At 33.9% G+C, this 15,984-nt stretch overlaps 1 protein-coding gene and 1 pseudogene across 1 annotated transcript; both read right to left on the reverse strand.

The window, feature by feature from the left end:
- Window positions 1-2,322: 2,322 nt before the first annotated feature.
- On the reverse strand, window positions 2,323-6,217 carry LOC116124584 (protein transport protein Sec61 subunit alpha-like). The gene is made up of 7 exons (XM_031410313.1): window positions 6,154-6,217; window positions 4,793-5,166; window positions 4,191-4,418; window positions 3,651-4,005; window positions 3,435-3,562; window positions 3,162-3,297; window positions 2,323-2,562 (listed from the first exon to the last, which is right to left on the reverse strand). Exons 2-7 carry the CDS (start codon window positions 5,134-5,136, stop codon window positions 2,323-2,325), a joined length of 1,431 nt encoding a protein of 476 aa, XP_031266173.1. The 5' UTR covers window positions 5,137-5,166; window positions 6,154-6,217.
- A 4,740-nt stretch (window positions 6,218-10,957) lies between these two features.
- LOC116124548 lies at window positions 10,958-14,601 on the reverse strand (annotated as a pseudogene).
- Window positions 14,602-15,984: the final 1,383 nt, after the last annotated feature.

The raw sequence follows: 15,984 nt of genomic DNA on the forward strand, positions 1-15,984 counted from the left end.
CATTCTATATGTATATACTTTTTTTTTTTTTTTTCATTGGGGGTTGGTGGTGTTTGAGTCAGTTTTCGCACACCTCAATTAATCTCTTAGGACCTTGATATTATCGACTAGATAAGAATCATAATCGATTACCTCTATTAAGGTCTAAGGTGACTGAAACTCATGAATTCATAGAACTCTTTTTGTTTTTTTACCATTTAGTCACCTAATAATGGTTAAACATTCTAAATATTTCTCATATTTGTCACCTCTTATATGGATTTGTGTATTCAATCAAAACTCACAAAATAATCTGAAAACAGAAAAGTTACTAATCATGAGCGACTCCAACATTTTACAGTTTTTTTTTTTTTAATTGTAAAATACTTTAGGATTATCAGCCATCTCCACTTGGGTTTAAGAAAAAGACAGTGATACAGCTACACATGAGAAACAAATATAATGTCAGCATTACGGATTGGATGCTTGCCAGCTACTTGAAAACAAAAACTAAAGTATAAAATGATGTTGTTTACATGTCGTTATAAACGTAAAACCCAACTCATGTTTATTCAATATAAAATATTACATAAGTTTATGTTGTTAAATGGGGAAGAGTTTGGGTGTCTTACCAACACCATAAGACTCTCCACCAATTGACCTTTCGTTTCCTTAGATTAATTTGCCCGAATTCTGTTACATGTTACTTAAATATATATTGAAGAGCATTATAAGAACAATAGGAAGAAATTGCTGATAAATTCATAAAAACTCGATACTTATTAAGACAACAATCTAAACAAATAGTATTTAACTCCTGAATGGTCGAGTGATTTAATAAAGACTTTTGAATGTATTACTCAAAAGGTTCTGAGTTCAAGACCTTTATCGGTTGCAAATATGGGTGCCACTAGAGTTATTACTCGACCAATAGTTTTAAGATTTCGAAGGATTAACTGAGATGCGTATAAACTGACCTAAACATTAACAGTCATTAAAAATTGTGAACAAACAGTGTATATCTTTCAACTCATTATCAAAAGTGCATAAATCCGACAATATCACCAGTGTTTTGTTAAAGATAACTGGATATTCTAATTAGATTTGAGTCAGTTTTTGCCATATTCTTAATCTTTTTTGTCTTATAAAGACTTTTAGAGATCTTTAAGTCAACTTGATCACAATCCCTGCTCCTGAAAAGGCTATCCGACCATGTTAGCTATCTGAGAAGATGAAGATGAAGGCAGAGAATTTGGAAAGCAAAATGTGATACATGTATGAGGTGAATAATTTACTAAACACTGCATAAGCATTGTTGGGATATAATGAGGTCAACTCTGTAAGCAACTTTTCAGTGTCTTTTAAGGCCATTTGTTGAAGTTGAAGACAACATGGCCTCTGCCTCCTCAACTATTAAAATAAACTTCCAACTGTGAATCAATTACCAGCTTTTTCTTTCTTTCAACGGCAAGCTGTGTTGTGTGCTGTGCCCACGAATGTCCCATCAATACCAGGGCATCCTATGGTATGAAGTATGAAATATTATCAACTCTGCCATGCCTTTTCATATCCCTTTCTTACAAATTCTCTAAATTCTAAATTATAAACCACATCAACAGTCTATAATTACAATATCTTGTCATATTAGACGACTTTAAAGGAATTGAAACCACATAAGGCTCTTGATTCAAACCAAAGGTCGCACTTTCACTCATAATCATAAATAATTTCAATGAATAGAACTTGGATCCGCTTTGTTTTGCTTTGCTGGATCATGAGCCAGAAACCAGAAATTGACCTAAATGCATTATCAATCCATGGTGTCTTAAATAAAATATAACACGACCTGGCAGCAAGTTGATTTCTTTTCATTCAATGTCAGGTTGGCTTTGCATTATTTCACACCAACTTATTCGAATCATCATCGGTACAAAGAGTGAAGATTTTCAAGTCTGCTAAGATGCCTAAACTAGAGGAGATCAGGATGGTTAAAGGTTTGAAAGTTGATAAACAAACGGAAGTAAAAACTCTGATCTGTTTCCTTGAATGTTGTTTGCGAATTTCACCAGTATTGTTCTAAAGATGAAAGATTCCCAGGATCTAAGAGTTACACTCTAGTAGATCCAATGATACAGAATGAAGGAAGAGTCAGAAGGAAAAAACAAAAACAAGCATTACATTTTCAGGTGATGCATGCAGATTTGTAATTCCTCGTCAACTACGCTAAAATTCTATCTTGAACCTTTGGTGTTAAGAAGGGCCTACATACATCTCTTTAGCTCTCCAAAAATTGCTGGGGAGCTCGTGGGCACCACCTACTGTTGCTCATAACACATCGTAACCTTAAAATCCAAAGAAGCCGAGCTCGCTGGCTCTTTCCTTCTCGAATGTCTCAAAATACTGATAAATGATGGTGACTGCAAGTAGAATCCCAGTCCCTGAACCGATAGCCCCCATGAAATCTGCCAACACGGTCAGTGCTCCAATACACATGCCGCCAAATGCTGCAGCTGTGGGGATGTAGCGATTCAGCTCTTTCTGTAAGTTTGCCTCCCTATGTCCAGGCATAACCATTTGTTGTTCCTGAAGAAAAATGCGGAGAAAAGTTTAGCATATAAGATGTGCCTCATTATTGACACATAATCTATACACACAATATCAACAGCAACCTCATATATTAAGCTAAGTAGTCATGATAACTGAACAGACTGGCACCAAACTGATACATAATTCCCTCGTTATACTAAACAGGAAATGCGTGTAAAACTGAATGTTTCCATAATCAACGAGTTCACATCAAAATTGGAAAATTATTTTTCTTTAAGCACTACATTAGTGGATATAATTGTTCAAGCTAAAGTAGGGCTTCATCCACTGGAGCGGAGGCAGGGCCACAGAAATTAGTTCGAAGAGTTTTACTCAATTTTAATTACATTTTACAAATGATTTTCAACTGCATTTAGATATCTAAGGCATGATTAGGTTCTTTCAAATAAATGGGATGGAAATTAGGTCCATGGGGGGGAAATCTTCAGTTTCTTTTGGTTCAGCAGATCACTTAAACTTGAGTGAAGAAACAGAATTTAAACAGCAGAAGAGTGACCAATGGAGATGCAAGAAAAAACACGATCCATGAGACTTTCAGAAGATTACATAAAAATGTAAACAATAAGAGACATTACCTTAAGTTGCTTGGCAACATCTCTAGCAGATGATCCTGAAACTTCAATCCAAGTTTTTGAAAATAGTGCACATGCTGACAACATAAACACAAGATAGAACAACGCATGGAAAGGATTGGCTGCCATATCAGCTAAGCTGCAAAATACATGTAATTTGTTATGGAAAATCCCTGGTGTCACTAAACAGAGCAGGAAAATCAAGTAAAAATAATTACTTCACAAATGCAAATGCAAGCTATAGTAGGTAAGAAAACAAAATAAGGCATTAATTACCTGGATGGTGCTGTAATATAATATGCAATACCACCCACAGGGACAAATTGGCCACCAGAGTATTCAGATTCCTTCCATATACCCAAGAGATTCACAAGAAAGTTTCCACTGTATTTCCTGTACAGCAACTGCAAGGACACATGTTACCAGACTGATTAAATGAAAATCAGAAGACTTTAACTTTAAGCTGTGCGTATGAACATTTTCCTCCAATACCTGGGAGATGAAGTACAGGTTGGAAACAAGTGCAGACTGCAAAATGATGGGCATGTTTGAGGTGTAGAACAATTTGATTGGATATGAACCCTGTTGGCCTCGGGCATTCTTTGACCTCACAGGCAAAACAACACGGAATCCTTGGAAGTAGATCACAATTAAGAAGATCAAGACAGTGGCAAGTAGGTTTGTCACATTTGGAAGATTCTGCCGGTAAAATGCTTCACGAAGAGCACGAACCTTGTCCGTTCGAGTTATCAAGAGATGGAATAAGGCTATAACAGCACCTTCAAATTCAGCTCCTCTTCCACTGTTAATGGTGGTGGGACTAAATGCTTTCCAGATGATGTTTTCACTGCAAGAAATGATAAAACCAACATAAGTACACAAACTTCATTTATACAATCTACCAAAATAGAATCCACAAGACACACACTTAAGACAAATATTAACATCTACCAGACAAACTAGAATTCTTAAGACCTAAATCTAGAACTAAAATTTCCATTATGCAGTTCAATAAAAGGGCTTAAAGCTCACCAGATGTTGGTTGCAATGAAAAGGGAGATTCCAGAGCCCAGACCATATCCTTTCTGGAGGAGTTCATCCAAACAGATCACAATGATACCAGCAAAGCAGAGCTGAATGATAATAAGAATGGCGTTTCCCACTCCAAGTTGGCCAACGCTACCATACATCCCAGAGAGAACATAAGCAACTGCTTCACCAATTGCTATCAAGATGCCCAACAACTTCTGTGCACCATTTCTGAATGGAAGAAAAAAGTCATTATAGGGAATAAATACACCACAAGCTACACCAACAATGTGACAAGTGCAAAGTATAGCCAAATAAGTTTTCAAGTATGCATTAAGGACAGCCTGCAATATAACTGATCAAATCCAACAGTAAATAATTAAAAATCCGATTTTGAAGCTAAAAAGAGCTGACGTAAACAAAACTGCTATAAGAATCTCACTGGACCAGTTTAAAAGAAGTAATGAATGCATTCAACATGAAAAACAGAAACGGCTAGTTGAAATAGCAATGACCAACTGATCTGCTAATGCAAACAAAATAATAAATAACTAATACTAAGAAAAAGAACCAATTTTATATAACTTAGGCTAAAGAATACATACAGGAGGGCACGGTCTTCGCGTACATTATTGTCAACTTCAATTATCTTTGACCCAGCAAGAAGTTGCATCACGAGTCCAGATGTCACAATTGGGGTGATTCCAAGCTCCATGACGGTTCCACGGTTTGAAGCAAGGATAACACGCATCCAATAGAATGGATCTGCCCCAGTTGTTGAGTGTATGCCATACAGCGGAAGCTGACTGCATACCAAGAAAATAAAAAGAGAGATCACAGTGTATATCACCTTCTCTCTGAATGGAACTTTCCTGTCAGCACTCTGAACTTCAGGGAGGAAAGAAAGGAAAGGCCTGACAAGATGGAGCACTCTAAAACCACCTCCCATCTTATTTGGTCCAAACCAGACCAGCACTACCTGCATCACCATTTGTAAAGGGCACATAAATTAATTAATGTATTAAACCCAACATTATCAACTTACAACTCACATGCTTAACTAGAAAACAACCATGATAACATTTGAATCAAACATTGCATCGAAACAATGAATTATTTAAAATCACACATAGAACGACTAAAACCATAAGGCATAGGCCTTTTTAACTGGTATGATTCTTAACCTTAACACCAAAAATCCTCACTCATTATTTTAAAATCAAAAAATTACCCTCCTTCACATGAATCTTAAAAACCACATTCAGGGAGATCAAAATTTAAAGGAAATATACCTCTGCTCACGAATACAAAATATGCATATCAATAAGACCTAAAATTTCTTTAAAATAATAAAAATTCATCCCAGTTGCTAACATCTTATACGGGTTTTCCATGTTTAACGATTAGAAATCCACATTCTTGTAGAAGAAAAAAATGTCCAGTGCAACCCTCCAATGAAATGTTTGGCATCGTTTCTAATCTTTGCATTAAAGGCAAAGCAAATTCAAGTCGATAGCTACAAATGTGCCTCCAATGTCGCATGCTAATAAACTAAAATGCACCTATCTCCAGATCCCAATTATATAATCACTAGTAAGCTCGAACTTAAGCAATTCCGGATATTTGTTAATCAATTACTCGTATCTGAATAACATCAAAAAAATATATATATTCTCACTATACGATAGCCACTAGTCACGCAAATGATAATACCGTTACATACATACATAAAGCAACAGATCTGACACTAATACAATCAGATAATTCAAAAACACTCTGTTTGCAAGCCGATAAAGAAACTGCAAAATCTCAGTCTCCATTTCATCTCAGATCTAGAAAACGAAACAATTATGGCTCGAAAATCATAGAAAACAATTAACAAAATCAAAAAATTGCCATTCGAAAACACAGATTCGTGAACAAACTAGAATCATGGATTACAGTAAATCGAAATTGAGGAACGAACCGTACGAATTGGTAGATCGAGGAACCGGAGAGTGTCGAGAGCGATCTGAAAGAAACAAATAAAGGAAGCTTGTGTGCTTGGTTTTAAATGGGGGTGAATACGTGGCCTTGACACGATGGTGACTCCAATGAAACATTGACACGCGTCAAAGAAATTTGACGTGGTTAATTAAAGGGTCAGACGGCCGCTTTGACCTATTTGGTAATTTGAACTTGGATGCTTTTATTTGGATCGATGGGCTGGGCCAATATCAGGAATTTTGGATTGAGATGTAAACTAGGATTTTTCTTTTTCTGTTTTAAATATTGCACGAATTAAAAGGCCTTTATTTAGTTGCACCACTAGTTTGTGATTACTGTAACTTTAAGTTTAATCAGTTTTTCTTAATATTAGAAATAATCAGTTTTGAAAATAATTTTAAAGGTGTTTGGTAAATGTTACTTTTATAATTGCTGTAATTTTCAAAATCTGTGATTCTGTGTTTGGTAAGTTAGATTTTGAAATTTTTTATTATATATATATGACAAAAAATACATTTTATTTGTTGAAATATTTTTATAATTTTAAATTTGTATTTTAAGTATTTGATAAAAATTAAAATGATATATTGAAATGATTTATACTAATCAATTATAAAATTTATAATTTCAAAAATGTTGTTGGCTGACCAACTGTTAGTCGACGGTGAACAACCACCAATCAACCCAGCGGTTAACGCCCAAAAAAACCAAAATCTGGTTGGATCACCTGATTCCGACGGCTATTTTTGCCGCAAAAGACATCGAAATATTCAACCACCTTTTATGGCAAAAATTGATGCGAAATTCGATAATTTGATCGAATTCTAACAAATCATAAGATTTTGATCTTAAGAGGATTAGAGGTGGCACCAACACACCACCTTTGACTAACGTTAACTGACAGTTGATTGTCGGTTGACCATTGCTAGTGGTCCTATTTCATTTAAAAATATATATATAAATAAACTATGAAATTATTTATTTAATAAATTAAATGTTTATTTAAGTTATTTTTGGAATTTGAGGAATAACATANGTTTAATGTATATTATCTAACTATTTTTCTATGTTTATTTTAACATTTAAAACTTAACAGTAATGGTAGTTTGTTATTTCAAAAACCTCTGAAATAATCTTGTTATTTAATCAAACTTCAAGAGAATTATTGTTATTAACTTTATGTTTCCGCGTTAATGTCTCTAATATAATTTCACTTATGGTTATAAATATTTGTATAATAAATAAAGAGTACATTTATTATTAATCATGAGTTTAAACTTTATGAAAGTGTAAAAAAAAAAAAAAAAAATCAAAATAAAAAGTGAATAATTGTCTTGAGAAACCGAAAAAGAAGACAAAGCCATGAATATTGGAAGATATGATTGAAATGGGTTAATCAAGAAACATGATAACATGTTCCAAATTTCTAATAGATTTTATGTCTTAGTCATACTTTTAAAATGTTAAGTGGTGTTTAATTAAGATTAAGACATAATATAAATAAATCTCTCTGAAAATCTATTTTTTATATGTGTAATTAAGATTGTGTTTTTAAATTTAGAAAGAAACAAACCAACCTTTCAATTCAATCGGGGGCCCTAGAAATTTAATCAAAAATTTAACCCAAATTTCAAATAATTCCATTTAAGGATCTATCTAAAAATATTTGATGTTAGTATTTAATGTCATATATATATATGTTAATTATTTTATAATCCTTCAATTCAATGAGGGCCTTGGAAATTTAAGCCAAATATGTTTATTTACAAAATTTTAACTGAACACAAATTAAATCACTTTAGGGTGTATCTAATTTTTTTTTTCTTTATAAAATATATTTACTAAATTTTCATAAGCGAAATATGTTATTAATTTATTGTCATTTTCTCTCACACTCAATCAAAATCCCAGGATATTGAAATAATCCATTGAAAATGACATGAAAACCAATGAAAGAAATACAAGATCTAGATTTAGGCAAGTCTTTGTCCCTAATGTTTAAATTTTATTTTTCTAATTTGATAATATAAAGTATTAATATGTTTTATGAGAATATTTGATTAAGCAAGATATGCCTCCTAAGTCAAAGATATACAGCATAAAGTTTCCAATTTAGTGGCTTTGAATATTCTTCTGGCTTGCTTGGCATATTTTAATTAGTCATAAAAAAAGAAAGAAAAAAAGGAAAAGTATAAATTCACCAACTAAAATATTTGAATATCAACAAGTATTTATATTACTTAAAATAAGATAATAAATAGAAATCTAAGTTCTCCAATTTATAAAATGAATAATGCTGATGATTTAAATAATACTAGTTGAATATCAATTAGAAGATGAGAAGAAGGATTGTTTTATATAATAGTAATTCAATATATATATATATAAGATGAAGAAGTTTATCTACCATTAAGTTGATGGTGTTTGTCTAATGTTATAAAGATGTAGCATGGAAAGAAAGCCTCCAATTCACGCCTTGTTCCCCCTCAGCTCATTAAATAATATTTTCAAAGGCAGAATACACTCTATATATAATTATATATACTTTTTTTTTTTTAACAATCGAGTCAGTCTTACGCACCTCAATTAATTCTTAGGACCTTGATATATCTATTGGATAAGAGTCCTAATCGACACCTTATTAGGGTAGTCCTAATCGATCACCTTTATTAGGGTGCGTACCTCGATTAATCTTTTAAGAGCTTGATTTATTCTAGGATAAGAGTCCTAATCGTCACCTTTATTAGGGTCTAAGGTAACTAAAACTCAGGAATTCATAAACTCTTTTTGCTTTTACATGACCACCCAATGATGGTTAAACATTCTAAATATTTCTCATATTTGTCACCTCTTATTGGATTTGTGTATTCAATCAAAACTCATAAAATAATCTGAAAAAAGAAAAGGTACTAATCATGAGGGACTCCAACTTTTACAGTTTTTTTTTTTTTTTTTTTTTTAATTGTAAAATATTTAAGGATTATCAGCCATCTCCACTTGGGTTAAGAAAAAGACAGTGTACAGCTACATATGAGAAACAAATATAATGTAAGCATTACGGATTGGATGCTTGCCAACTACTTGAAAAACTAAAGTAAAAATGATGTTGTTTACATGTCGTTGTAGACGTAAAACCCAACTCATGTTTATCCAATATAAATATTACATTAAGTTTATGTTGTTTAATGGGGAAGAGTTTGGGTGTATTACCAACACCATAAGACTCTCCACCAATTGACCTTTCGTTTCCTTAGATGATTTGCCCGATTCTGTTACATGTCACTTAAATATTGTTGAAGGCATATAAGAATAATAGGAAGAAAATGCTGATAAATTCATAAAAACTCAATACTATTTGAACACAATATAAACATGTATCTAACTCCTGGATGATCGAGTGGTTAAGCTTTGAATGTTTATTATTAAAGGTCTTGATTCAAGATCTTTAGCGTTGTTAATAGGGTGATCACTGAAGCTATTACCCGACCGTAATTTTAGGGTCTCGAGGATAACTGAGATGCGTATAGCTGACCTAGCATCAACGGTCATTAAAATTGAGAACAAATAGTGCATATCTTTCAATTCATTATCAAAAGTGCATAAATCCGACAATATCACGAGTGTTTTGTTAAAGAACTGGATATTCTAATTAGATTTGAGTCAGTTTTTGCCATATTCTTAATCTTTTGTCTTATAAAGACTTTTAGAGATCTTTAAGTCAACTTGTCACAATCCCTGCTCCTGAAAGGCTATCCGACCATGTTAGCTATCTGAGAAGATGAAGATGAAGGCAGAGAATTTGGAAAGCAAAATGTGTACATGTATGAGGTGAATAATTTACTAAACACTGCATAAGCATTGTTGGGATATAATGAGGTCAACTCTGTAAGCAACTTTTCAGTGTCTTTTGAGGCCATTTGTTGAAGTTGAAGACAACATGGCCCTGCCTCCTCAACTATTAAAATAAACTTCCAACTGTGAATCAATTACCAGCTTTTTCTTTCTTTCAATGGCAGTTTTGTGTGTGTGCCCACGAATGTCCCATCAATACCAGGGCCTCTATGGTATGAAGTATGAAATATTATCAAATCTGCCATGCCTTTTCATATCCCTTCTTTACAAATTCTCTAAATTCTAATTATAAACCACACAACAGTTATAATTACAAATCTTGTCATATAGACGACTTTAAAGGAATGAAACACATAAGGCTCTTGATTCAAACCAAAGGTCGCACTTTCACTCATAATCATAAATAATTTCAATGAATAGAACTTGGATCCGCTTTGTTTTGTTTGCTGGATCATGAGCCAGAACCAGAAATTGACCTAAATGCATTATCAATCCATGGTGTTTAAATAAAATATACACGACCTGGCAGCAAGTTGATTTCTTTTCATCAATGTCAGGTTGGTTTGCATTATTCACACCAACTTATGAATCATCATAGGTACAAAGATGAAGATTTTCAAGTCGCTAAGATGCCTAAACTAGAGGAGATCAGGATGGTTAAAGGTTTGAAGTTGATAAAAAACGGAAGTAAAAACTCTGATCTGTTTCCTTGAATGTTTTGCGAATTTCACCAGTATGTTCTAAAGATGAAAGATTCCCAGGATCTAGAGTTCACTCTAGTAGATCCAATGATACAGAATGAAGGAAGAGTCAGAAGGAAAAAACAAAACAAGCATTACATTTTCAGGTGATGCATGCAGATTTTGAATTCCTCGTCAACTACGCTAAATTCTATCTTGAACCTTTGGTGTTAGAAGGGCCTACATACTCTCTTAGCTCTCCAAAAATTGCTGGGGAGTCTCGTGGGCACCACCTCTGTTGCTCATAACACATCGTAACCTTAAATCCAAAGAAGCGAGCTCGCTGGCTCTTTCCTTCTCGAAGTCTCAGAATACTGATAAATGATGGTGAATGCAAGTAGAATCCCAGTCCCTGAACCGATGCCCCATGAAATCTGCACACACGGTCAGTGCTCCAATACACATGCCGCCAAATGTGCAGCTGTGGGGATGTAGCGATCAGCCTTTCTGTAAGTTTGCCTCCCTATGTCCAGGCATAACCATTTGTTGTTCCTGAAGAAAAAATGCGGAGAAAAGTTTAGATATAAGAGTGCTCATTTGACACATAATCTATACACAATATCAACAGCACCCTATTATAGCTAAGTAGTCATGATAACTGAACAGACTGGCACCAAACTGATACATAATTCCCTCGTTATACTAAACAGAAATGGTGTAAAACGTATGTTTCCATAATCAATGAGTTCACATCAAAATTGGAAAATTATTTTTCTTTAAGCAACTACATTGTGGATATAATTGTTCAAGCTAAAGTAGGGCTTATCCACTGGAGGAGGCAGGGCCACAGAAATTAGTTCGAAGAGTTTTACTCAATTTTAAGTACATTTTCCAAATGATTTTCAACTGCATTTAGTATCCAAGGCATGATTAGGTTCTTTCAAATAAATGGGATGGAATTAGGTCCATGGGGGGAAATCTTCAGTTTCTTTTGGTTCAGTGGATCACTTAAAGTTGAGTGAAAAAACAGAATTTAAAAGCAGAAGAGTGACCAAGGAGATGCAAGAAAAAACACGATCCATGAGACTTTCAGAAGATTACATAAAAATGTAAACATAAGAGACATTACCTTAAGTTGCTTGGCAACATCTCTAGCAGATGATCCTGAAACTTCAATCCAAGTTTTTGAAAATAGTGCACATGCTGACAACATAACAACAAGATAGAACAACGCATGGAAAGATTGGCTGCCATATCAGCTAAGGCAAAAACATGTAATTTGTTATGGAAAACCCTGGTGTCACTAAACAGAGCAGGAAAATCAAGTAAAATAAACTCATCAAATGCAAATGCAAGCTATGTAGGTAAGAAAACAAAATAAGCATTAATTACCTGGATGGTGCTGTAATATATGCAATACCACCACAGGGACAAATTGGCCACCAGAGTATTCAGATTCCTTCCATATACCCAAGAGATTCACAAGAAAGTTTCATGTATTTCCTGTACAGCAACTGCAAGGACACATGTTACCAGAGATTAAATGAAAATCAGAAGACTTTAACTTTAAGCTGTGCGTATGAACATTTTCCTCCAATACCTGGAGATGAAGTACAGGTTGGAAACAAGTGCCGACTGCAAAATGGGGCATGTTTGAGGTGTAGAACAATTTGATTGGATGAACCCTGTTGGCCTCGGGCATTCTTTGACCTCACAGGCAAAACAACACGGAATCCTTGGGTAGATCAAATTAAGAAGATCAAGACAGTGCAAGTAGGTTTGTCACATTTGGAAGATTCTGCCGGTAAAATGCTTCACGAAGAGCACGAACCTTGTCCGTTGAGTTATCAAGAGATGGAATAAGGCTATAACAACCTTCAAATTCAGCTCTCTTCCACTGTTAATGGTGGTGGGACTAAATGCTTTCCAGATGATGTTTTCACTGCAAGAAATGATAAACCAACATAAGTACACAAACTTCATTTATACAATATACCAAAATAGAATCCACAAGACACACACCTAAGACAAATATTACATCTACAGACAAACTAGAATTCTTAAGACCTAAATCTAGAACTAAAATTTCCATTATGCAGTTCAATAAAAGGGCTAAAGCTCACCAGATGTTGGTTGCAATGAAAAGGGAGATTCCAGAGCCCAGACCATATCCTTTGGAGGAGTTCATCCAAACAATCACAGATGTACCAGCAAGCAGAGCTGAATGATAATAAGAATGGCGTTTCCCACTCCAAGTTGGCCAACGCTACCAACATCCCAGAGAGAACATAAGCAACGCTTCACCAATTGCTATCAAGATGCCCAACAACTTCTGTGCACCATTTCTGAATGGAAGAAAAAAGTCATTATAGGGAATAATACACCACAAGTACACCAACAATGTGACAAGTGCAAAGTATAGCCAATAAAGTTTTCAAGTATGCATTAAGGACAGCCTGCAATATAACTGATCAAATCCAACAGTAAATAATTAAAAATCCGATTTTGAAGCTAAAAAGAGCTGAAATAAACAAAACTGCATAAGAATCTCACTGGACCAGTTTAAAAGAAGTAATGAATGCATTCAACATGAAAAACAGAAACGGCTAGTGAAATAGCAATGACCAACTGATTGCTAATGCAAACAAAATAATAAATAACTAATACTAAGAAAAAGAACCAATTTATATAACTAGGCTAAAGATACATACGAGAGGGCACGGTCTTCGCGTACATTATTGTCAAATTCAATTATCTTTGACCCAGCTAGAGTTGCATCACGAGTCCAGATGTCACAATTGGGGTGATCCAAGCCATGACGGTTCCACGGTTGAAGCAAGGATAACACGCATCCAATAGAATGGATCTGCCCCAGTTGTTGGTGTATGCCATAAGCGGAAGCTGACTGCATACCAAGAAAATAAAAAGAGAGATCACGTGTATATCACCTTCTCTCTGAATGGAACTTCCTGTCAGCACTCTGAACTTCAGGGAGGAAAGAAAGGAAAGGCCTGACAAGATGGAGCACTCTAAAACCACCTCATCTTATTTGGTCCAAACCAGCCCGCACTACCTGCATCACCATTTGTAAAGGGCACATAAATTAATTAATGTATTAAACCAACATTTCAACTTACAACTACATGCTTAACTAGAAAACAACCATGATAACATTTGAATCAACATTGCATCGAAACAATGAATTATTTAAAATCACACATAGAACGACTAAAACCATAAGGCATAGGCCTTTTTAAGTGGTATGATTCTTAACCTTAACACCAAAAATCCTCACTCATTATTTAACATCAAAAAATTACCCTCCTTCACAGGAATCTTAAAAACCACTTCAGGGAGATCAAAATTTAAAGGAAATATACCTCTGCTCACGAATACAAAATAGCATATCAATAAGACCTAAAATTCTTTAAAAAAATAAAAAATCTCTCCCAGTTACTAACATCTATCCGGGTCTTCCATGTTTAACGATTAGAATCCACATCCTTGTAGAAGAAAAAATGTCCAGTGCACCCTCCAATGATATGGCATCGTTTCTAATCTTTGCATTAAAGGCAAAGAAAATTCAGTCGATAGCTACAATGTGCCTCCAATGTCGCATGCTAATAAACTAAAATGCACCTATCTCCAGTACCCAATTATATAATCACTAGTAAGCTCGAACTTAGGCAATTCCGGATATTGTTATCAATCTTCGTATCTGAATAAACATCAAAAGAAAATAAAAATATTCACACTATACGATAGCCACTAGTCACGCAAATGATAATACCGTTACATACATACAAGCAACGATCTGACACTAATACAATCAGATAATTCAAAAACACTCTGTTTGCAAGCCGAGAAGAAACTGCGAAATCTAAGTCTCCATTCATCTCAGTCTAGAAAACGAAACAATATGTCGAAAATCATAGAAAACAATTAACAAAATCAAAAAATTGCCATTCGAAAACACAGATTCGTGGAACAAACTAGAGTCATGGATTACAGTAAATCGAAATTGAGGAACGAACCGTACGAATTGGTAGATCGAGGAACCGGAGAGTGTCGAGAGCGATCTGAAGAAACAAATAAAGGAAGCTTGTGTGCTTGGTTTTAAATAGGGGGGAATACGTGGCCTTGCGGACACGATGGTGACCCAATGAAACATTGACACGCGTCAAAGAAATTGACGGGTTAATTAAAGGGTCAGACGGCCGCTTTGACCTATTTGGTAATTTGAACTTGGATACTTTTATTTGGATCGATGGGCTGGGCCAATATCAGGATTGGAAGGATTTTCTTTTTCTGTTTTAAATATTGCACGAATTAAAAGGCTTATTTAGTTGTACCACTAGTTTGTGATTATTGTAACTTCAAGTTTAATCAGTTTTTCCTTAATATTAGCAATAATCAGTTTTGAAAATAATTTTAAAGGTGTTTGGTAAATGTTACTTTTATAATTGCTGTAATTTTCAAAATCTGTGATTCTGTGTTGGTAAGTTAGATTTTGAAATTTTTTATATATATATATGACAAAAAATACATTTTATTTGTTGAAATATTTTATAATTTTAAATTTGTATTTTAAGTATTTGATAAAAATTAAAATGATATATTGAAATGATTTATACTAATCAATTATAAAATTTATAATTCAATCATTTCAAAAATATTGTTGACTGACCAATTGTCAGTCGACAATGAACAACCACCAACAACCCAGCGGTTAACGCCCAAAAAAACCAAAATCTGGTTGGATCACCTGATTCCGACGGCTATTTTTGCCGCAAAAGACATCGAAATATTCAACCACCTTTTATGCAAAAATTGATGCGAAATTCGATAATTTGATCGAATTCTAAAAAATCATAAGATTTTGATCTTAGAGGATAGAGGTGGCACCAACACACCACCTTTGATAAAGTTAACTGACAGTTGATTGTCGGTTGACCATTGCTAGGGGTCCTATTTCATTTTTAAAAAATTATAAATAAACTATGAAATTATTATTTAATAAATTAAATGTTATTTAAGTTATTTTTGGAATTTGAGGAATAACTTATGGGTGAATTGTCATTTTATAATATAAAATTAGCTTTAGAAAAAAAAAAAAATCTTTTTTTAAAGCTACACATAATAGTTTTTAGAATCCTTTATAAATCTAATTTTTTTAATCGGCTTCAAACTTAATCAATTTAAAGTTGTTTACCAAACATTGTATTGTTATATTTTAAAACTTAACTAATTATTATTAAAATACAACAATCTCAAACACA

The sequence above is a fragment of the Pistacia vera genome, unplaced genomic scaffold (assembly GCF_008641045.1).
Source record: "Pistacia vera cultivar Batoury unplaced genomic scaffold, PisVer_v2 Contig1036, whole genome shotgun sequence".
In the NCBI taxonomy this organism is placed as follows: domain Eukaryota; kingdom Viridiplantae; phylum Streptophyta; class Magnoliopsida; order Sapindales; family Anacardiaceae; genus Pistacia; species Pistacia vera.

What these genes read in the sequence shown, in the direction of transcription:
- LOC116124584 (XM_031410313.1), bottom strand. Translation starts at nt 5,136, where the DNA reads ATGGGAGGTGGTTTTAGAGTGCTCCATCTTGTCAGGCCTTTCCTTTCT. An exon ending in CGCGAAGACCGTGCCCTCCT is followed by an intron (nt 4,419 to 4,792) that starts GTATGTATTCTT and finishes TCTTCCATTCAG; the next exon opens with AAATGGTGCACAGAAGTTGT. An exon ending in TTCATTGCAACCAACATCTG is followed by an intron (nt 4,006 to 4,190) that starts GTGAGCTTTAAG and finishes CATTTCTTGCAG; the next exon opens with TGAAAACATCATCTGGAAAG.